Source organism: Cervus elaphus, chromosome 8 (assembly GCF_910594005.1).
Source record: "Cervus elaphus chromosome 8, mCerEla1.1, whole genome shotgun sequence".
In the NCBI taxonomy this organism is placed as follows: Eukaryota; Metazoa; Chordata; class Mammalia; order Artiodactyla; family Cervidae; genus Cervus; species Cervus elaphus.
The window spans coordinates 14,446,406-14,469,887 of NC_057822.1; the positions used below are offsets into that span (position 1 = coordinate 14,446,406).

Consider the following 23,482-nt stretch of genomic DNA (forward strand, 5'->3'; position numbering starts at 1 on the left):
GCTGGTCCTTGCTCCTTTTGGCATCTTGGTACTTGTAGTTTTGTTCTCTGTAGCTTTGCCCGAGAAATGAACTGTGAGACCACAACTCCCATCACTCCGCGAGCACTGGAGCCTTCAGAGCGCATCCTCTGGAGGGGGCGCCGAAGCCATTGAGCAACCTTCTGGTTCAAGGGCCCGCCTTCCTGAACCCAGAAGCACCCGTGATTGGTCGGCTGCCCCGCCTCTCAGCGGAGGGGGCGACAGGTGAATGAAAGGGGGGCGTGTCTGTGCGCGTAGCTCGGCGGCGGCGCGTCTGGAAGGAACTAGCTGGAAGGTGAGAGCAGAGAAGCGGCTTCACGCTGCGGCTTTCGTTGGCTTGGGGAGGATTCGGGGCGCCGTGGGGGCGGGATGGGCAACGGACAGGGACGTTCCGCGTCGGTCGGCCTCTCTCGGACCGCCCGGCCCTGGCTGATCCCCGGACCCCAGCCGGGCGAAGCCGCACTCAGTGACGGACCCTCTCGCTCCCCTCCAGCGTGGGGAGGGCCGTGCGGCGGCCGTTTCCCCGCTCCTCCCAGACACTGGGTTGCCCCCTATGCCCGGAGTCGTCCCGCGGGTGGTATGGGCGCACGCAGATTCTGACGGTCCCAGGGCGCAAGGGTTCGGCCAGACTGGGTCAGTTGGCAGTGACGGTCACTTTGTTCGGGAGAGACCATGGGAGGGGCAAGGCCTCGGTTCTCACCTTCGGGACCCAAAGACTATCCAGTAACGGATTCTGGTGATTTCTGCAGGGTTGTCTGCCTCCGGGCGGGGGAGGATCCTCTTGACTTGTGATCAATTTAGCAGTTGAATCAAAGATGCAGTTGACCCAGAAATACTTTCTGTGAAAGTGGAAACTCTTCTTCTGAGTCGTTTCCCTCCACTCCGTGCGTTTGGGAAAGGAATGAATGACTTCCCCAGCCTTTCTCACGGTTTCCAGGAGGGTTAGTTAGGGAAGTCAGGTTGGCATAAGTGGGTAAGGATGTCAGCTCTAGATTCGAACCAAGCTCGGTGCCAGTCCTAGCCTGAGCGTGTTATATGTAAACTTGAACCTCAGTTTCCTCCTCTGAAAAAGAGGAAGTAATGATTTTATCTATTGCACTGGGTTCTTGGGAGGTTAACATTAGTTTATGCTTGTAAAGTATTAATACTTTTTACAGTGCTTCATGAGAAGTAGTTCTCAGTAAATGCTAACGATTGAGGAGCAGATTTTCATTATTCTCCGGTTGGTGAAACTGCAGGAGTGTTGTCAGAAAGAGTGGGTGGATTTCAAAGCTGCTTTTGACGCTGGAATAAAGACATTCTCTCAGAGGAATGTGGGAGTTTGTTGCTGACACTAGTGTTGGCATCTGCCCTCTCCTGGAAGACATGAGATGTTCTGGGTTTACTTTTCTATTCTTGGCCTCTTCCTTGTGTCAGGCATTGCTTGTAGCCAGTAACTGTTGAATTGAATTGGAACCATGGGAAGGTTGGGAGGGTCCCTGCCAGAGTGTGGATAAATGTGCTTCTGGAAGCCGTGTACCCTACAAGCTTCTTTTCTAGGAGAAGTGGTGATCCTTGGTTTGTGCCAGGGATGCAGAGCACCGAAGGCAAGTGGAATTGATGTGAATAAACATTTCCACGTTGTATGCCAAATGCAGTTGGAGAAAGGTTTGAAGAAAATACGTGGATAGATTTTTGCAAAGTCAAGGGAGTATTTCCATGATCTAGTAGAATCTAGAATATTTGCAGACAGAAAGCCAAAGGAAATAGGTTTTGAGTGTTATTGCTAGAAAGGCGCATCTTCTAGTGAAAAATACAAGTGCCTGGGAGAGGGGCTCTGTAGATAAGACCATTCTACAAGTTAACAAGTATTGGGCCTGGGACTTCCCTGGTGGTCCAGGGGCTAAGACTCCATACTCCCAATACAGCAGACTCGGGTTCTATCCCTAGTCAGGGATAGATAACACCTGGCTCAGCCAGATAAATAAATGAATACTTCTTAAAGAAGAATTGGGCCTATTTAATAATCTCCCTTATTTACCAATTCCTTATCCCTCTGTCCCTCCTCCTTTTTCTTCTTTGCTAAAAAGGAAAGAGGGGGGTAAAAAAAAGCAATATATGCATACAGTAAAAGATCCTAACAGTATGGAAAGCTTATAAATGAAAAATGAAAGTCGTTCCAAAAACCTCCTATCTCTAGTCCCTCTTCTCAAGGTTTAGTTCAGTTCAGTTCAGTTGCTCAGTTGTGTCTGACTCTTTGTGACCCCACGAACTGCAGCACGCCAGGCCTCCCTGTCCATCACGAACTTCCAGGGATTACTCAAACTCATGTCTATCAAGTCGGTGATGCCATCCAACCATCTCATCTTCTGTCGTCCCCTTCTCCTCCCACCTTCAGTCTTTCCCAGCATCAGGGTCTTTTCCAAGGAGTCAGTTCTTTGCATCAAGTGGCCAAAGTATTGGAGCTTCAGCTTCAGCATCAGTCTTTCCAATGAATATTCAGGACTGATTTCCTTTAGGATGGACTGGTTGGATCTCCTTGCAGTCCAAGGGACTCTCAAGAGTCTTCTCCAACACCACAGTTCAAAAGCATCAATTCTTTGGTGTTCGGCCTTCTTTATGGTCCAACTCTCACATCTATACATGACTACTGGAAAAAACCATAGCTTTGACTATATATGAACATTTGTTGGCAAAGTAATGTCTCTGCTTTTTTATATGCTGTCTAGGTTTGTCATAGTCTTTTAATTTCATGGCTGCAGTAAACATCTGCAATGATTTTGGAGCCCAAGAAAATAAAGTCTGTCACTGTTTCCATTGTTTCCCCATCTATTTGCCATGAAGTGATGGGACTGGATGCCATGATCTTTGTTTTTTGAATGTTGAGTTTTAAACCAGCTTTTTCACTCTCCTCTTTCACTTTCATCAAAAGGGTCTTTAGTTCCTTTTCTCTTTTTGCCATAAGGGTGGTATCATCTGCATATCTAAGGTTATTGATATTTCTCCTGGAAATCTTGATTCCAGCTTGGGCTTCATCCAGCCTGGCATTTCACATAATGTACTTTGCAAGTAAGTTAAATAAGCAAGGTGACAACATGCAGCCTTGACATACTCCTTTCCCGATTTGGAACCAGTCTGTTCCATGTCCAGTTCTAACTGTTGCTTCTTGACCTGCATACAGATTTCTCAGGAGGCAGGTAAGGTGGTCTGGTATTCCCATCTCTTTAAGAATTTTCCACAGTTTGTTATGATCCACACAGTCAAAGGCTTTGGCATGGTCAATGAAGCAGAAGTAGATGTTTTTCTGGAACTCTCTTGCTTTTTCTGTGATCCAGCAGATGCTGGCAATTTGATCTCTGGTTCCTCTGCCTTTTCTAAATCCAGCTTGAACATCTGAAAGTTCTCAGTTCATGTACTGTTGAGGTTATCTGCTATTAACTCTTGTTTATCTGCTGTTAACTCTTGCTCATATAACCTTCCAGAAAAAAATTCTTACATATACTAACAAAAGCATATACATAGATGGGATAATACTGTACATTTTGTTTTGCATCTTATGTTTTTCCTTAATCTATCTTGATGAGTTTTTTATATGAACATACAGAATTTGGGAGCAAAAGATGTGTAATTTTTATAGGGGGCGCCACACCATACCTCATTCAGGGATCTTCGTTTCCTGACCAGGGATTGAACCTGCGCTCCCTGCAGTGGAAGTGCAATCTTAACCCACTGGACCACCAGGAAAATCCAAAAGATGTGTACATTTTAAATTTTGATAAATATTGGCAAATTCCCCTCTAAAATGGTGTTCCCAATGATATTTCTATCAACAGTGGATATTATTACTTTGAAAATTTTTTTACTAGTCTGATCGGTTTTCTTTCAGTTCTGAGGAAGAACAGAATTTGATATTTAAATGTAGCATTCTCCTGTATCTTGTTTTCCCCTTAATATGATTGCCAAAAGGAGGAAGGTTTGGCTGGAAAATTTAGAAGAGGTAAGAATGACCAGGAACTCTTAATCTTGTGAAAACTTTCAGGGTTGATTTATTCGGAAGGAGAAGAGTTTTTTGAATATCAGACAGTTCTCTTCCTTTCTGAATCAAAATGTTAATTTTAACTACTTTGGATGAAAAAACATTCCCAAAATTATAACCTCCTGGAGTTTAAGATGAATATAAAAAGAATCATCTTGATGACTTAGGCCCATCCATCATAGCCCTGGGGTATAATTTAGTGATGTCCTTAGGCCATTTGGAATATGTAGGAGCATTTAATACCCTTAGCTAAGTGGCCTCAGGCTGATATTTTGAAAAAATTCCTGGGTCTGTTTTTGATAACTTTTTTTTACCTTTTCCTAGCTGTCAATTCTCACTTTTAAATTTGTCAGTTTACTTACAGAGGCTCCTTTACTTCTTTTTAGTTTCTAAACTTAATGTTCACTTATAAACGTGTAGAAAGTAGGTGTAAACTGCCATTTAATGAGGCTGTTGTTGGTCTTTTATGAGTACAGTCTGTTAGGTTAACACACAGGCCTTGAGAGATCCCTTGGCAGTGGAAAGACTCTGTGGGTAGAGGTTCCTCATTTCTCGTGGGTGGGGTAAATGTTGTGTTCCACTTGTAGAAAAGAAGAGTGCTGAAGAGTTATTAGCTGTGGTTGGCAGCTTTCACTAGGCCTTTTGGGATTCCAATAGAAGAAGAAGATATAGGAACTTCTCTGAGCTCAATGGGTCAGTAAATAAAAGGGGTAAATTGATCGATGGTTCCGTGGTTTGTGTGATGGGAAAAGATAGAGAGGCGAGCTCAGGGGAGGTCAGCTTCTGTCTTCCTCACTTGCAGAAGGATTTTAAACTTGATTTATGCTTTATATTTGTCCTGGGGACTTCCCTGGTGGCTCAGATGGTAAAGAATCTGCCTGCAATGTAGGAGACCTGGGTTCAATCCCTGAGTCAGGAAGATCCCTGGAGAAGGGAATGGCTACCCACTCCAGTATTCTTGCCTGGTGGGCTCCTCTGTCCATGGGGTCAGAAGAGTCAGACACGGGTGAGCAATTAACAATTGTATTTGTTACATACTCGTTCTACTTGGCAGGTAAGAGAGGAGTATTCTTTTGTATTCAGCTAACCTACTTTGTCCAAAGCACTGCCAAATGCTGTGAAAGTGTTAGTCTCTCTGTCGAGTCTGACTCTTTGTGATCCCATGGACTGTCACCTGCCAGGCTCCTCTGTCCATGAAATCCTCCAAGAATACTAGCAAGAATACTAGAGTGGGTAGCCATTCCCTTCTCCAGGGGATCTTCCTGACCCAGGGATGGAACCTGGTTCTCCCGCATTATAGGCAGATTCTTTTTTTTTTATAGGCAGATTCTTTATCATCTGAGCCACCAGGGAAGCCCTGCCAGGTGCTTTATGGGAAATCAAATGAAATAAGACATGGCTCATGCCTTCTAAGGGCTTATAGTCCAGTGACAGAGAAGCACTGGGACATAAAAAATACAGAGGAGAGAATGAAGGGTTGTGGAGTCAATCAATTAGGAATATCTCAGTTGCACTGAGAAAATTCAACCAAAGCAAAAAGGGACTTAATGGCTTCTGGCACAGCATGAGCTGGGGCTCAGATGGTGTCCCTGGCCTCCATCTGTTGCTCCTGTTTGAACTGGGCTGTCATCTGTGTTAGGCTGGTTTCCCTTGTGGTGTGGCAGCAGCATCCCTCATATCCCACATGCCCACAGAGCAAAGAGCCATTCTTTTTTTGGATCCCCCAGCAAATGTTTCATTGCTTTTCATTGGCTCTGACCTAGTCACATGGCCATCTCTGAGCCAATCACTGTGGTCAGAGGGTAAGTTGTGTTGATGGGTTTAGCCTATGTTACAGCTTACACATCTGGAGCTTGGGCATGGTGCTAGCTTTATGCAAAGCACATTGGCTGTGGATGGGGCAAGGATGATTCCATCAAAGCCAAAAAGGACAATAAAACCATAAGACTGGAGAATGCATTCTGGCTAGCCCAAGCATCCACCAAGTGTTCCCACAAACTTATGGTAATGAGTGTGAGCTGAGACTAGACGTGCCAGTCCCTAAGTTCTGTATTGGGACACTGGAGACTGAATGGAGACCGTAATTCTTAGATCAGGTATTATTTATATTTTGAGCCTTAAAGAAAAGTCAAATGTCATTTATAAGAGCATGAACTCTGGAGGTTTTGAGTCCTGGCTCTGTTGCAGCTGGATCATCTCCTATCCTCTGAGCCTTCAAAGTACAATATCGTAAGTATAATATTAGTCCTTACTAATAGGGTTGTTATAAAAGCTCACAGAAAGAATCTATGTAAAATACTAAGTACTGCACCCACATACAGTTAGCTATAGTTACTTTTACTGTTTCTCATTAGTTAACCCAGTTAGACAATCTTTTATTTTTGTTAGCCCATATTATAAAGATATTACTTAACTGGGTTTTGGGGAAGAATTTTAAAAAAAAACAAAAAAGAACATCTTATTTGTAAGGTTGGCATTTGTGAACTGAAAACAACAACAACAACAAAATCTTGGCAGAGATCCAGGCTCCTCTTGAGCAGCAGCAGCTGGTGGAGAAATGGAGATGCAATCCTATTATGCCAAGCTCCTGGGGGAGCTGAATGAACAGCGGCAGAGGGACTTCTTCTGCGACTGCAGCATCATCGTGGAAGGGCGGATCTTCAAGGCCCACAGGAACATCTTGTTTGCCAACAGCGGCTACTTCCGTGCCCTGCTGGTTCACTACATCCAGGACAGCGGGCGGCACAGCACCGCCTCCCTGGACATCGTCACCTCCGACGCCTTCTCCACCATCTTAGACTTCCTCTATTCTGGGAAGTTGGATTTGTGTGGGGAGAACGTGATTGAAGTTATGTCGGCTGCCAGCTACCTGCAGATGAACGACGTGGTGAACTTCTGCAAGACATACATCAGATCCTCCCTTGACATCTGCAGAAAGATGGAGAAGGAGGCTGCGGTGGCGGCCGCAGTGGCCGCAGCGGCAGCAGCCGCGGCAGCAGCCGCAGCGGCCGCCGCGGCTCATCAGGTGGACAGTGGAAGCCCCAGGAAAGGGACCATCGGTGAGACCAAGAGCTTGGTCTCTCCAGCCGAGGGGGAGGAGAGTGTGGACAGACAAAGAGAGCCCCCCAGTGGTGATTGCAGAGGCTGCTGCCCTCTGGAACTGGTGGGGAAAGGCAGCCAGGGCAGTGGCTGGGCCGACAGTGACCGCTCCTCTCGGCCGGAACAGATGGAGCCCAAGGCGGAGTTGGGTGCTGCGGAGGTGGAGGTGGAGATGGATGGACAGCTGCAGCCTCCTGCCACCCCACTGAGCCTGGCCCACCGGGAGGAGGGTTTGCCCAGCGGCCAGGCTATCGACTTGGCTTACAATAACTACCATGTTAAGCAGTTCCTGGAGGCACTCCTGTGCAACAGTGCCGTCCAGAGCAAAGAGGATGTGGACCATCACTTTTCTCGGAGTTTGGAGGGAAGACCAGATGGTGCAGGAGTAGCAGCCATGAGTTCCATGATGGATGTGCAGACTGACTGGTATGGAGAGGACTCAGGTGAGCTCCATGAGCCTCCATCGTCTCTGCAGCTCATTTCGCACACGCTTGTGTGCCTTCTGGTCTCCCACCACCGTCTGCCATCATTGTCATTGTCACTACCATCGTCATCACCACCATAGCATCCCTATCATCACCATCTCCACCGTTATCTCCACATTATCGCTGCCACCACTGCCAGTAGCATTAATTGAGCACCTGCTGTGTCCAGGGCATTGCCTCTTCATGTATGTATGTATTTATTTATTTATTTTTAACCTCTACAACTAGAGTATAAGTGTGTTGAATGCAGTTTGGACACATGGAAAGAACCCACTCTCTTCTGCTAACCACAAGGGGGACTTTGGGTAAATTCATGAAATTTCTTTGAACCCCCTTTTTTTTTTTCAGGATATAATCACTCCCACCTTGCCTTCTTACAGAGTTGAGGACCAAATGAAAAGGTTTTCAGAACTTTTTTTCTCACATATGAGAACATGTTCTGTACAGGTAGGAAATTTATCCTTCTTTGTGTCAACCATGGTGCCTGGCTGATGTATTCAGTTGACATGTCGTGGCTGATAGTGTGATGTCCTGGAGAATATTTGAGAGTTGAATTGGGCTTCATGTAGGTAAATTTCTTGTATCCTTTGGTAGGATTTTGTGTTTTAAGAGAACTTAGTTTTTTGCCGAAACAATTCTGAGAGATGGGATAATATGGTTAACTCTTCTTACAGATGAGGTAATTGTGTTGTAAACTGTCTTGTTGGAGATAGAAATAGACATGGCTGTCTCCTTACTGATGAAAGTACCCTTGGCTTCTTTTCAAGCCAAGAAATTAATGAGTCACATTTCTAATTCACCCTTCAGTACTGTGCAGTGAAAGTTGACTAAATAAGGGGAGGTGATCTGCTCTTATTCATTACTAAATGACTATTTCGAGACTTTAAAAAAAAATAACACGTACACATGGGGTCGTGAAAGAGTTGGACATGACTTAGTGACTAAACACCACCACACAGGAGAAACCCAGGAAAACTGAGTCTGTCTGGAGACTTTTAAATTTCTTTTTTTTTTCATTTTAACTTTTTTTTTAATGAAAAATTACTTCATCCCTGCCTCAAAATTTCATTTTTTTTTTTTTTAAAAATCAAGAATGCTCTGTATGTCTGACCTAATCTAGACTTGAAAAACTTGAAAATATGGTTTCTGGTCATCAGAGACACTGGCTTAACTAGCATGTAAACATTAGTGGTTGTTTTTAGTGATTACCCTATGGGAACTTGTTGAAATCTAGTTTCTTTGTAAAAACTTAATTAATTTTTGGCTGCACTAGGTCTTCATTGCTGCACGTGGGGTTTCTCTAGGTGCGGGAGCAGGGGCTACTCTTCACTGTGGTGCAAGGGCTCCTCATTGCGGTGGCTTCTCTTGTTGCGGAGCACAGGCTTCAGGCATGAGGACTTCAGTAGTTGCAGCATGCCATGCAGGCTCAGTAGATTCAGCATGCGGTAGTTTAATTGCCCTGCAGCATGTGGAATCTTCCCAGACCAGGGATGGACTGGGTGTCCCCTGCATTGGCGGGCAGATTCTTAACTATTGGAGCACCCGGGACTTCCCAAACCTATTTTCTGTGTAAGAGTAGCACTTCACAGTCTATGTTCCCCTTTTGCATCCATCAGCCCCTTGTAGTGCCATGTAAATTAGGTGGAGGAAGTATGGAGAAACTGAGACCCAGAGGGTTTGGTGAGTTCCTTAAGAATATAGAACTGGCACATGTCACCACTAATGCTCTTTGATAGCAACCCAAACCCAGGCTGGCTTCATTTCACTTGTGAAACAAACTGTGAAGGCAGCACAGATGGTTAGAAAATTTCAGTGCACTGATTTTATCTCTCAACCCCTCTGCCTGTATCACAAGTATCAAGAAATAGAAATTCAGGTCTACGCCACCTTCATTCAAATCCATCTGTCCATCTATAACGTCAGCTTTCCAACTCATCCTGTGGCAAGACAGTCTCCTGGCTTCTTGCCGTGCCTGATGTCTGCCAGGTTTTGATTCCATTTGCATGGCTCCAGGGTACATTTACTCCAAGTGCCAAGGGACAGAGTAGGACTGATTTGTTTGTTTTTTCATATATTTCCTCAAATACTTGAGCACCTTCCTTGTGAAGATACAAAGATAAGTCAGATATGGCTCCAGCACTCAAAAAATTGATGGCTTCTTATAGAAGCTAAACTGTGTGAAAGTGGCACCATGTGGTACAAAGGTACTAGGGCTGGAAGACAGATGGAGGTGTGAATTTCACAGCAGTCCAGAAGCAGAACTGGCTTCCACCTGTTAGGTTAGAGAGGCATTATGAAAGTGGCATCTGAGTACTCACTACTGTATATAAAATCTATAAGTAGTGACTTATTGTATAGCATAGGGAACTATATTCTTTATCTTGCTGTAACATATTAGTATAATGCAAAAGAATCTGGAAAATAATATGTATATGTTTAACAATCACCTTGCTATATACCTGAAACTAACACAATATGGCAAATCAACTATATTTCAATTTTTTTTAAAGTGGCATTTGAGGGTAAGAAGAGAAAACAGGGAGAAATTTTAGTCAATCATGGAAAGCCTTAAATGGTAAGAGGCAAGTTTCTATCTATAGGCAGGGGAATTTTTGGTAGTTTCTGAGCTTGGGAGTGGACAGGAAAGATTAATTTGGCCTCAGCATAAGGTAGTGAAGAAATGGGAGACCAGGGCAGGGAGATGGTGAGGAGGCAGTTATAGCACTTGTGTATTCACTCATCTCTGACACTAGCAGACACTCTCAAAGCACATGGTCCTCCTATAATCTCTTCTCCCCTGGACCTCCCAACGCCAGCCTCACTATCTCCTGTTGTTTCCTGAAAAGTCCATCTATATTGGCCACTTCTACTGTTTTACCTCCCATTCTTTTCTCAGCCCACTGTGAGTAAAGACCCCCACCCCACACCCCACCTGCTTCATGAGGTCAGCTGTACGTTTCCAGAGCTGATCCAGTGAGTAGTTTTCAGATGTTATCTTTCTGACCACTCTCAGTAGTTAACTCTGATCTTTCCTTCTTGAAATTCTTTCTTCCTGTGGCTTCTGACACCTTGAGTACCCATCACTGTTACCTTTGTCCATTTCTTTGCAGCCTCATCATGGGATTGTTTAAAGTCAGTATGTCCAGAATTCCATCATGGCCTTGCTTCTTTAACATCTTATCATTCCTGTTCATTTATTCATTTAACAGATATTTATTGAGCACTTCCTGTATGCTAGGCACTGTTTATAACAGTGAACAAAAGACAGTCCTTGTCCTCATGGAGCTGAATTCTAGCGTTGTGAGCCAGACGGTAAACACAGAAGTACCTGTATAATAGGAAGAAGGACTAAAGCAGGGACATAGTTGATTGAGAGTGAAGGGATGCTGTTTTATTTACTGTTGACCAGGACTTGCTAACAGGTTGCCTTTAAGCAAAGACCTGAAGTGAGTAAGAGAGCAAACTGCAGAGATATCAGGGGGAACATTCCAGGCAGAGAGAAGAGCATGTGCAAAGGCCCAGGTGTAGGATCACATTTGGCAAGTGAACAAAAGGAACAGCCAGGATGTTGGTGTGGCTGGAGTGGAGTGACCAAGGCAGAGAGTGTTGGGGATAAGGTCAGAGAGGTTGAATAAGGGTGGATCAGGTAGGCCCTTGAAGGTGATGAGAAGGTCTTTGAGTATTGCTCAGCAGAGAGTGACTTGAGATGACATATATTAAAAGGATCCTTCTGAGTACTGTGTGCATTTACCTTCTAAGTGGGCCTCTTGCTTCCACTCTTGCTTTCCTATAGGCTACAGGGGAGCATAGGCCACAGGGAGCATAGACTATAGCGAAGGATGTGGGAGTAGGAGGACCACTTAGGAGGTGACTGCAATAACTCAGGTGAGGCGTGTATGCTTTCTTCTTTTTCTATTTTTTTTTAAACATTTTATTTATTTCGTCTTATTTATTTATTTGGCTGCACCAGGTCTTAGTTATGGCATGTAAACTCTTAGTTACAGCACATGAACTCTCAGTTATGGCATGCGGTTCTAGGTCCCTGACCAGGGATTGAACCTGGACCCCTTGCGTTGAGAGCACAGTGTTAATCTCTGGACCACTTGGGAAGTCCCCTTTTTCTATTTTTTAAAATTTTATTTTATTGTTGGGGTCTAATTGCTTTACACGGTTGTGTTTCTGCTGCACAACAAAGTGAATCAGCTATTGGTATATACATAGCCCCTCCCTCTTGCCTCTCTCCCACCCCACCCTCCTTGAATGGTTTGGTAGCAGTAGACAGGCGAGAGGTGATTGGGTTAGGACTGTGCTGACTCTGAAAGATAGAGCTGACCAGTTTCTAATGGCTATATGAGTGTTATGAGAAAAAGAAGCATTAAAGATGGCCTTAATGTTTTTACCTTGAGCGATTGATTTAAATGTTATGTTTGTGGTGCCTGTTGGATATCCCAGTGAAGATGCGCAGTAAGCGATTACATCTATAAGTCAGAGCTGAGATATAAATCTAGGGGTCATTGTTGGGTCCGTGCAATTTAAATCCTGTATATTCCATAGATCTAGAAGGAGAAGATAAGAGAGCTAAGGACTGAGCCCTGGGACGCTCCAACATTGAGAGGTCAGGAAAATAAGGGAGCCAGTGAAGGAAACTGAGAAGGGGCAGTCCGTGAGGTAGCAGAGAATCAAGAAAGAGTGTTGTTCTACTTCCCTGGTGGTCCAGTGGTTAAGACTCTGTGCTTCCAATGCGGAGGGTGCAGGTTTGATCCCTGGTGGGGAAAGTAAGATCCCACGTGCTGCATGACACAACCAAGGAGGAAGGAAGAAAGAGTGATGAATGTCAAGAGAGAAACTGTTTCAAGATAAAGGAGAAATCAACAACGTCTAGTACTATGTGTAGGCAGATTGAGAACTGATCATTGGGTTTAATAATGGAGACGTCATGGGTGAGCAGTATGAATGAAGTGGTGGGCAGAAGACCAAATGGCGTAGGCTTAAACGAGGACACAGAGACTCCCCTGCCACTCCAGTGGTTAAGATTTCCCCTTCCAGTGCAAGGGGTGCCGGTTTGATCCCTGAGCAGGGCGCTAAGATCCCACTTGCCTTAGGACCAAAAAAAATCAAAACATGAGACAGAATCAATATTGTAACAAATTCAGTAAAGACTTAAAAAATGGGAGGGGCAACATCAAATAGGATGCCTAAAACTTAAAGAAAAATTAAAATAGATAAGCAACAAAGATATATTGTATAGCACAGTGAATTGTAATCGTTTTCTTGTAAGGGAGCATAAATTGTAAAAATACTGAATCACTATGCTATACACCTGAAATGTACATAATATTGTAAATAAACTATACTTTGATAAAAATAATCACATAAAATGGTGATTATGGTGATTATTGGAATATTAGAATAAAGCACTAAGCCCAGAGAGCCCAAAAATAAAACAACAAAAACCTCAAATGTAGATGTGAAGATGGTATAGTACTTCTTCAAGAAATTTACTTTGAAGGGAACAAAGACATGCTTCCATGGCTGGAAGGGGATGTGAGGTTAAGGTCTCCTGCATTGCAGGCAGATTCTTTACTCTCTGAGCCACCAGGGAAACCCAAGTTTCAGCTTAGGTAGGAGAAAAATTCGGGAGATGGATGATGGTGAGAGTTACAGAACGATGCTAATGTACTTAGTGCTACTGAGCTGTACAGTTAAATATGGTTAAAATAGTCTGTTTTATATTATGTGACCTTTACCACATAAAAAAACATTTAAAAAATGTGATGCTTGGGTCCCACCTCGCCCATTAGCTTGGGATGGAGATTGGGCATTAGTATTGTTTTTCATTTTAAGCTGTATTTTAGTATGCAGGCAAAGTTGAGAGCTGTTCATCTAGGATTGGGTGGCTGAGGCAGATTGGAGGACAAGGTCTCTGGAAGAAAGGACATCCAGGAACAGAGAGGCCAGGGCATTGGAAGGGTCATTTTTGGTATTCACACCAAGAATTTTTCCAGGAGTCGAGTCTGAAGGCAATGTGATCAAGTCTCCAAGGAGCGAGATGAGCTGGGGCCTCCTAGATGACTGTAACAAGGATGAGCATTGGTATCATCTGATGGGATGACCTTCAAAACATCTTAGGTTTTTGCTCTGGAGATGACAGTGAAGCCCAAGGAAGACCCACCCTCCCTTGATCCAGGGTGTCAAGGCCATGGGTTAACGGAATCAGGGTGCTTAGGGGAGAGCCAGGCCTCAGTTAAATCAACGCTTCAGTCTACTGAGGACTCACAACTATATTCTTCACTTCTTTCCCCAAGCTCCAGATTGATCTGTCTAACCCAAGTATTCCCTGATGGATGCACTGAGCCTGCCTCAAACCTGATAAAATCCCGACTGGCCTCATTCATCCTGCACCTGCTTTTCCTCCTGTGTTCCCTGCCTTGGTTTATTTCACCATCACCTATTACATCCGCTAACCTAGAATCAGTGTCATTTAGAATCTTCTCTTTCCTCTGCTCTGTCCTCTCCACTGAGGTCATCATGTGCTGTGAATTTTATTTCTCTATCCTCTCTCCTCTCCACTTCCACAGTCACGGCTTTAATTCTATGTCATCTCTCATCCCCTCCCACCTGGACTTCCTGCCTTTAATCTTGCCTCTCTTAAATCCTTCCCCTGTATTATCCCCAGAGGAATCCTTTAAAAGTCATATCACCTTGTACCTTCCTTGCTTAAAACCCTACCTGCTTAAAGGATAAAGTCTGAGTTCATTAACATGCTAGTGTCACAGAGGCAGGGATTTTTGTCTTTTCTGATCATACTGTATCCCCAGGGCCTAGAACATAGCCTGGCACATTGTAGGTGCTCAGGATAAATTTGCTGAGTGAATTCATAAATGTGACCTTGGACCTTCCCAAGAAGTTCTTGCCCCTTTCCTTGGCTTCATTCCTCATTCTTCTCCACCCTGCTTTGTATTCCCTATTCTCATTTACCTCTGTGCCTAAACTTGTGCTGTTTCCCTGCCTGAGATATTCTTTCTCTTTCTCGAACTCCCAGTGAACTATTCATCCTTCAAAACCTTGCTCAAAGGTCACCTGTCCTGTGAGATCATCACTGAACTCCAGGAGAGAATTCATTACTTTTCACTATCTTTCTTTCTTCTTTTTTAAAAATTTTTATTCGAGTACAGTTGTTTTCCAATGTTGTGTTAGTTTCTGCTGTACAGAAAAATGAATGAGTTATATGTTTACACATGTGCTGTGCTGTATTTAGTTACTCAGTCGTGTCCGACTCTTTGCGACCCCATGGACTGCAGCCTGTCAGGCTCCTCTGTCCTTGGGGATGCTCCAGGCAAGAATACTGGAGTGGGTTGCCATGCCCTCCTCCAGGGGAATCTTCCCAATCCATGGATCGAACCCAGGTCTCCCGCATTGCAGGCAGATTCTTTATCAACCGAGCCATCAGGGAAGCCTAGGTATACATATATCCCCTCTTTTTTAGATTTCCTTCCCATTTAGGTCACCATAGAACTACGCTGGTGGCTGAGATGGTAAAGAATCCCCCTGCAATGCAGGAGACCCAGGTTCGATCTCGCGGTCGGGAAGCTCCCTTGGAAAAGGGAATGGCAACCCACTCCAGTATTCTTATCTGGAGAATCCCATGGACAGAGGAGACTGGAGGGCTATAGAATTGAGTCACAAAGAGTCAGACGTGACTGAGTGACTAAGCACAGTAGCACAGGGCGTTGAGTAGAATTCTCTGTTATACAATTGATTCTCATTAGTTATCTATTTTATACACACTAGTGTATATATGTCAGTCCCAATCTCCCAATTCATCCCACCGCCACCCTTGTCTACATTTCTACATCACTTTGAACTTTGCATTTGTTGCATTATATTGTATGAATTTGTTTACCTGTCTTTCTCTCCTGCTAGACTTATCTTCTTGGGTGAAGAAACAAGTATCTTGAAAATCCATCTTGACACAGTGCCTCACGTGTAATAGGCATTCAAGTGAACTGTTCTTCTAGGGGAATCAGATCATGAGAGAGAAGGAAAATGTTGCAATCATTCATACTTTTCTGATGGAGATATAGTTAATGTTTTTTTTTTCCCCCAAGGTCTAACAGTGGACCCATTTCACTTAATGTTTTTGTAGATAATCAGGAAGAAGGTGATAGCACAATGTCAGGCTGATGGGGATAAATGTTGGGAAGAGTCCACAGTGCCAGGGGAGTGAGCAGGAAACTGGTATCTCAGCACCAGGGTAGGCAGTGAGAAGTAAATAATCCAACATGTATATGCAATGCTGAGCCATAAGCTGCTGCTTTTATTCTGGGAGACAGATTTTGGAGTCATTATTGTTGTTCAGTTGCTCAGTCATGTCCAACTCTTTGCAACCCTATAAACTGTAGCACGCCTGGCTTTCCTGTCCTTCACCATCTCCCAGAGTTTGCTGAAACTCATGTCCATTGAGCTGATGATGCCATTCAACCATCTCATCCTCTGTTGCCCCTTTCTCTTCCTTCCCTCAATCTTTCCCAGCATCAGAGTCTTCTCCAATGAGTCGGCTCTTCACATCAGGTGGCCAAAGTATTGGAGCTTCAGCTTCAGCATCAGTCCTTCTGATAAGTACTCAGGGTTGATTTCCTTTGGGATTGACTGGTTTGATCTCCTTCATTATAGATTATGCAAAATGTTAGACATTATCAACATGGGAACTAGAAGCTAAAGAGGATAATCTCCACCCTTACATAGAATGATGTTGGGTACTCACTTGACATTCAGCTTGCCATACTTTTGGAAGCACCTCAGGAAAGGTAAAGCCCAGGTAGGTGTCTTGAGAAGGTCTCAGAGAAAAGGAGTTACTCCTGTGATGAGAGAGACCATAGGAGCCTGGCCAGCTTCATCAGGAAAGAAACACCTAGGCGATGACGATGTGAAAAAAATGGCTGACATTTATGAGAGCTTATTATGTGCCAGGTGTGCTGTGTTTTAGGTATTCCCTCACTTCATTCTTGCCACAATCCTGTGAGGTGGGAATTATTATCATCCCTATTTTACAGATGAGTAAAGTGAAGCACAGAGAAGTCAAGTAAGATGTCCAAGGTCACACAGCTTGTAATGGTAGAGCCAGAACATGACTCCTAATTTCTGTGCCTGGAAAATTTGAGCTATTGTGTTATTATAACTTGAGTTATTAGTGCCTCCACATATCTGATGTGATCAAATTCTGTAAAATCCTGAAGGGCATGGATAGAGGAAATGAATCTCCTCTATCTGCCAATGAATACTGCCAATAGGATAACTCAGGAAACTTGAAAGGGTTGGTCTCTGTACATGTGGGTGATAATCATGTCACCCTAACAGCTGTATGAACAGGTGAAAAAAAAAAGGAAAAAAAATTTAAATGAATTTTTAGATATATGATGATTTCATATATACAGAGTTAATATAAATTCCAAACACTGTGGGGGCTGCTTTATAGCAAACCTCTTCTACACATGCCTGAAAGCTATTCCAGGAGCTGTTGTAAAGAAAGCATGAATCCTGGTCTAGAGGTCTGATCCATCATAATAGTTTTTCCCCCCCACACACAAATTTTTGAGGGTCATTATATCAGTTCAGGAGGTTTGCATTAGTCAACTCAGGCAGCCAAAACAGAGTATCACAGGCTGAGTAGTTTTATCAACAGAAATTTATTATATCACAGTTTTGGAGGCTCAGAGTCCAAGATCGAGCTGCCAATATGGTTGGTTTCTAGTGAGAGCTCTCTTCCTGGCTTGCAGACAACTACCTTTTTGCTGGTCCTCATGTGACCTGTCCTCTGTGCAAGAGGAGAGAGAGAAAGCCACCTCTGGCATTGTTCCTCTTCTTATAAGGAGCCCAGTCCTTTCAGATAAGAGCGCTACCCTTACGACTTCATTTAACCTTAATTACCTTTTTAAAGGCCCTGTCTTCACATACAAGCGGCCCTGGAGGTTATGACTTTAAGTTAGGAATTTGTGGGGAGGGATGCAATTCATTCTATAACAGGGTCTCGGTCATTGTTTTCCTAAAATGAAATCAAGGAGAATTAGACATTATGAGTGAGTATTATTTTGGGAAGCGTTTCAAGCTGTCCACATGAGGATACGTGTGTTCTCAGGCTGTAACATACTCGGAGCCACAGAGAAGTTTGAAAGCTGATGCCTCACAGCATTCCTTGCAGTCTTATATCAGTGGCCCGTTTCCCTCTCTGGCTGACCCGGAGCCGAACAGAGTCGGGGTCTGCAGACCGCGTCTTGCTGTTGGCTGCTGGTGGAGTTGGGATTCTCCGTCTCGAACTGGGCTGGTGGAGTTCTGCCCTGGATTCCATCCGTCAGAGGGCAGCCAGTCCCGCTGCTGCTTATGGTACCATTTGCTCCCCAGGTGACGTGCTGGTGGTGCCCATCAAGCTGCACAAGTGTCCTTTCTGCCCCTACACCGCCAAACAGAAGGGCATCCTTAAGCGGCACATCCGCTCGCACACGGGGGAGCGGCCCTACCCTTGTGAGACCTGTGGCAAGAGGTTCACTCGGCAGGAGCATCTGCGGAGTCACGCGCTCAGTGTAAGTGTCGCAGATGGCGGCTCTCAGGATGGGGAGAACGGCGGGGCGTGGAGGGCGGTTCGTGAAATGTGTTTAATGCAAAGGTGAAGCCCCTCTGTCTTTCACTTCTCTGTCCGCCGGGGTATTGTCAGAGAATTTTAAACATGTATTTCTGCTACTAAATTATAGCTGGGTTAGTGGCACTTAGAAAAAGTGAAAACTTATATGGTGACAGGCTACTTTTCCTAGGAGGAAAGTTAAGAAAGTTCAGATCCTAGTTTGAGAATGGTTGTCAAAAGGCAGAGAACACTGGGGCTTAGACAGGGGATTGGGGGTCTGTTCCCTTCAGGATGATGCCAAGGATAAGCTGCAGCATTGGTTTCCCACCCAACCTTAGCACCCCGGGGTGGGGAAGAGGTATAACACCATTTATAGGGCTGCTTGTGAGCAGCAAAGAGGATCCCCGCCCAAGTGGCCCTCCCCTTCCACTGGCTGCTGCCTAGGATTCTGTCTTCCATGTAAGTGGATGAGCCCCAGCTGCTAAAAAGCAGACCATTTATAAAGGCATTGCATTTAAGGTCATCTTTGAGCAAGGCAGCCACTGGGGGCTTCCCTGGTGGCTCAGATGGTAAAGAACCTGCCTGCAATACAGGACACCTGGGTTCGATCCCTGGTTTGGGAAGATCCCCTGGAGAAGGGAATGGCTACCCACTCCAGCATTCTTGCCTGGAGAATTCCACGGACAGAGGAGCCTGGCGGGCTACATTCCATGGGGTTGCAGAGTCAGACACAGCTGAGCCACTAACACTTGAGCAAGGCAATCAGTCTTTGGAAACGCCAACATAAAAATGATTTGGATTTCAAAAGACACTCTCAAGAATGTGAAAAGACAACCCACAAAATGGGAGTGGTGCCACTTCACACAAACTGGGATTGCTATAATAAAAAATTTATAATAACCCAGTGCTGGTGAGGATGTGGAGAAACTGGAATCCTCATATACTGCTAATGGGAACACAAAATGGTGCTGCCACTGTGGAAGACAGTTTAATGTTTCCTCCAAAGGTTAGGCATAGAGTTACCATTGTGATTAGTCACTCAGTCGTGTCTGACTTCTTTGCGACTGCATGGACTGTGGCCCGCCAGGCTCTTCTGTCCTTGGGATTCTCCAGGCAAGAATACTGGAGTGAGTAGCCATTGCCTTCTCCAGGGGATCTTCCCAATCCAGGGATCGAACCTGGGTTTCCTGCATTGCAGGTAGAGCTTTACCATCTGAGCCACCTGGGAAGCCCAAAGTTACCATTAGGACCCAGCAATTCTATGTCTAGGTATATACCCAAGAGAACTGAAAACATGCATTCACACAAAAACTTGCACACAGATGTTCATGCCAGGATTATTATTATTTATTATGAATAACAGCCAAATTATTTATTATGAATAAGGATTATAATAGCCCCCAAAGTAGAAACAATCCAAATATTCATCAGCTGATGAATGAATAAACAAAATGTGGTATATCCCTATAATGGACTATTGTTTAGCCATAAAATGAGATGAAGTCCTGATACACACTACAACATGAAATAACCTTGAAAGCATTAGGCTCTGTGAAAGAAGCAAGTCACCAAAGGCCATCTATTATGTGATTCCATTTATATGAAATATACAAAGTGGGCAGACCCATGGAGATAGAGAGTAGATTAGTGGTTGAGGCCTGTGGGGATGGGAGAGACAAGACCATTAATGGGCACAGGTTTTCTTTATGGAGTGATGAAAATGTCCTAAAATTAGATGGTGGTGATAGTTGTACAACCTTACGAGTGTACTAAAAACCACTGAATTGTACAGTTTAAACAGGTGAATTTTATGATATGTGAATTACAGTTTTGATAGAATCTAGACTTAGATGCATTCAAGGTGACTGACTGCCTTTCCTGAGTGTTGGACCCTGCACATTTGTCTGACAATGGCCTTATCCCAAGATATTAAGTTTTTGTTTGGCCCTTTTTTTTTTTCTTCAAGTTATATCTCCAATCCATCTTGGCAAAAATCAGTCCCTGGGTGCCTCTTAAGATGTTTCATTGGTTGGAATCCCCATTCCACTCTGTACTAGGTCCAGTCTACTATTCAAAGTCTCCATCAGGCTGCAAGGGTCACAAACACACTCAGGTTGACTCAGGAAACCTCATGAGAAGCCAAGACATGTAAGGGCAGCTCTAGCAACCCAAGTATTGTTATTGGCCCTTCTCCTGCATCAGCCTCTCTGTCTGTCTCACCTCTTGTGTGTATCCTTCATCCAGAGCCTCCATAAGGGAGGCTGTCATTCATTCACAGATCCCTAGTTGACTGGAGTTCCTGAAGAGGGCACACTTTAGATAGATAGTTCCTTATACAGAGAGGACCCCTGGGGCTGCTGTCTTCATGAGGAGTTGCATGGGGTAGGAGATCAAGTTCTCTTTTCTAGTATGCAAAGCTCTTTTCGTATGTAAAGAACACATTTATCAACAAAAAAGTCAAGGCTGAAGCATTCGCTGGCATGTTTGGGAAATAGGCTGTTCGGCAAATCTGCCTTCTTAATAACTAAACATTCCAAAGTACTTAAGAAGCCATGGCTAAAATCTGAATTGGTTCACTGATTGCCCTTCTATGCCAGGCACTAGGGGTACAGTAACAGATGTGACCCAGAGGACAGAGAACATGGGTGAAGCTAGTCCACGACCTCCTGGAGCTTATAATCTATCAATTTCTATAGATCTATAATCTAGTAAATTATAAATCTATAACCTAGTAAATTTTACCAATGATTTGTTAGACGTGAAGGGAGAAGTACAGGTGAGACTATATAGCTGGGAGATCTAGTCTGGCCTGGAGCATCAGAAAAGACTTCCATGAAAGGCATTAGTGGGAATTCCTTGACAATCCAGGGGTGAGGACTCCACGCTTTCACTGCCAAGGTGCAGGTTTCATCACTGGTCAGGGATCTAAGATCCTATAAGCCTGTGGCACAGCCAAAAAAAACCAAAAGGAGTTTAGTAAGAGGGGAGGGGGGCAATGGGGAGGAGGACTGGCTCCATGCACATCCAGTGGCCCTGGGCTGGAAAGGATCTTGGTGAGGCTGAGATGGTGTCAGAAAAAGCCAAGGGGAGAGTGGTGAGAAATGCGGCCGGAGGGTCAGTCAGCGGCCATATTGCATGGGGCCCCGAAGGCCATGGCTCGTTCTCTTTTCTCTGACATTCACTGTGCTGGTGATTTTAGGTTCATAGATCCAACCGTCCAATCATCTGCAAGGGCTGCAGAAGAACCTTCATGAGTCACCTGTCGCCGGGGCTGCGGCGCTTCGGGCTGTGTGACAGTTGCACCTGTGTTACGGACACGCACGACGACGATGACGAATTGATGCCCATCAACCTCAGCCTGGTGGAGGCGTCGTTCGAGAGCCAAGAAAAGAGTGACACAGACAATGACTGGCCGATCTACGTGGAGTCTGGGGAGGAAAACGACCCTGCCGGAGAGGATTCTGACGACAGACCCCAAATTCAGCCCAACTTATCTGGTGGAGAGACGCTTACGTAGCAGTAACTTGGTGGAGGAGAGGGTTTAGAATTTGTTCTTGCTGATTCTGTGAGTGAAAGCCACCCTTTGTCCAATGTCATAGAACCCTGAGAGGAACATTTTTTCACTGCCAATTATTTGCATTTCTGTTAGGCTGCACAGTGGAGGTTGGATTCTGTGACTCAGAGGGCTAATGAATTTTTAGTGGTGCCCCTGGCTTCCGAAGACTTTCTGAGTAAATCAAGGTTGGCCCTGAGGCTTGCTGTTTTTTTTTTTCCAGAGCTGTGCATCCAAACTCTGGTTTGGAGGAAGATAAGAAAACCTCTGTACTGGTTTTTGTAGTTTCTCAGTCTTCTGCATTCCTGTGTCGTCATCCTCTTTCTCTGAAAAGGTGGGCAAGGGTATACTAAATTTCGAGATCAGTCTTACCTCTGCCAAGCCTCTCCTGATCAATTCTGTACTTTAACTTTCTGGTGAAGTATTAAGGAGAAAGCTTGCTTGATTTAAGGTAGGCAGGGCTGTCTGGCATTATGATTGTAAAAGGTACTTTCTAAATCTAAGATTGCAGTTTTAGAGGCTGAGGGTATTTATGTGCAGACAAGCATGGATATGAGCTGAAAGGCTCCTTATGGCGCTGTGACTTGCCCCATCGAATTACATTTTAAGCTAGCCCCAGGAAGGGAGCCTGAAAGCCCAGGTCTGGGTGGTTTCCCTGTCTGGCTTGGTGTTTGATGATTGTGTGCACACAAATAACCTGTTTTACCAGCATAAAGCAAGTCATTTGGGCAAAACTTAAAATGCTCCTCTGCGTTTTCCAGCCATTTCTGAGAGCCACCACTGTGTAACCTGGCAATGCAGCCGTCACTGACATTCTTTTACTTTATGAATAGAACTGTAATTGAAGGGAAAGGGTAAGCCTACATAAGCAAGTTGTATTTCCAAATTGTTTACCTTTAAAAGATCATCTGGAGGGAAAGGGAAGGTTAGTAGAAGAACAGGTTTTAAAACCAGTCTGTTCTTTATTCACTTTGCAGCCATACAATTATTCTAACAAAAGAATCTGTATTTCTTTAAAAGGCTAAAGGACAATAAGTATTATGGATTAAAGATATTTCAGGCACTTCCATAATTTTGCCTTATGTTTAAGTATCCAAAATGGATTTTAAAAGAAATTCCTTTTCTTCCTTTAATTTTTTTGGACCCCATGGACTGTAGCCCTCCAGGCTCCTCTGTCCATGGGATTCTCCAGACCAGAATATTGGAGTGGGTTGTCCTTTCCTTTTCCAGGGGATCTTCCCAACCCAGGGATTGAACCTGGTTCTCCCACATTATAGGCAGATTCTTTACCGTCTGTGCCACCAGGGAAGCCCTCCTTTAATTTTACTATAATTATATTTCAAAAGGTAGTAAAAAATATCACTTTCTACCTCTGAACAAAAAGAGATAACCAAAAAAATATAAATTTGCTTGCAAATAAATGTTAGCATTGAAGGGTTCAGAAAGCATTTAGACCATGCTTCTTAACAGAAGTTGGAACCCCGGGACAGTGCTGCTCAAACTGTGGCCTGAAACAGCTGCAGCTCCATGAATTCTTGGATCCCAGTCCACACAGTAGGGCCATACCTTGGCCTGCAGTTGATTGGAAATCTAAAAATGGGTCTTTTGGGAATTCCCTGAAGTCCGGTGATTAGGACTCCATGCTTCTGCTGCAGGGGTCCTGGGTTCCATCCCTGGTCGGGGGACTGAGCTCCCTG

At 44.4% G+C, this 23,482-nt stretch overlaps 1 protein-coding gene across 1 annotated transcript; it reads left to right on the plus strand.

The window, feature by feature from the left end:
* Positions 1–237: 237 nt before the first annotated feature.
* On the plus strand, positions 238–23,005 carry ZBTB8B (zinc finger and BTB domain containing 8B). The gene is made up of 4 exons (XM_043909613.1): positions 238–313; positions 6,551–7,575; positions 18,016–18,194; positions 21,432–23,005. Exons 2-4 carry the CDS (start codon positions 6,591–6,593, stop codon positions 21,747–21,749), a joined length of 1,482 nt encoding a protein of 493 aa, XP_043765548.1. The 5' UTR covers positions 238–313; positions 6,551–6,590; the 3' UTR covers positions 21,750–23,005.
* Positions 23,006–23,482: the final 477 nt, after the last annotated feature.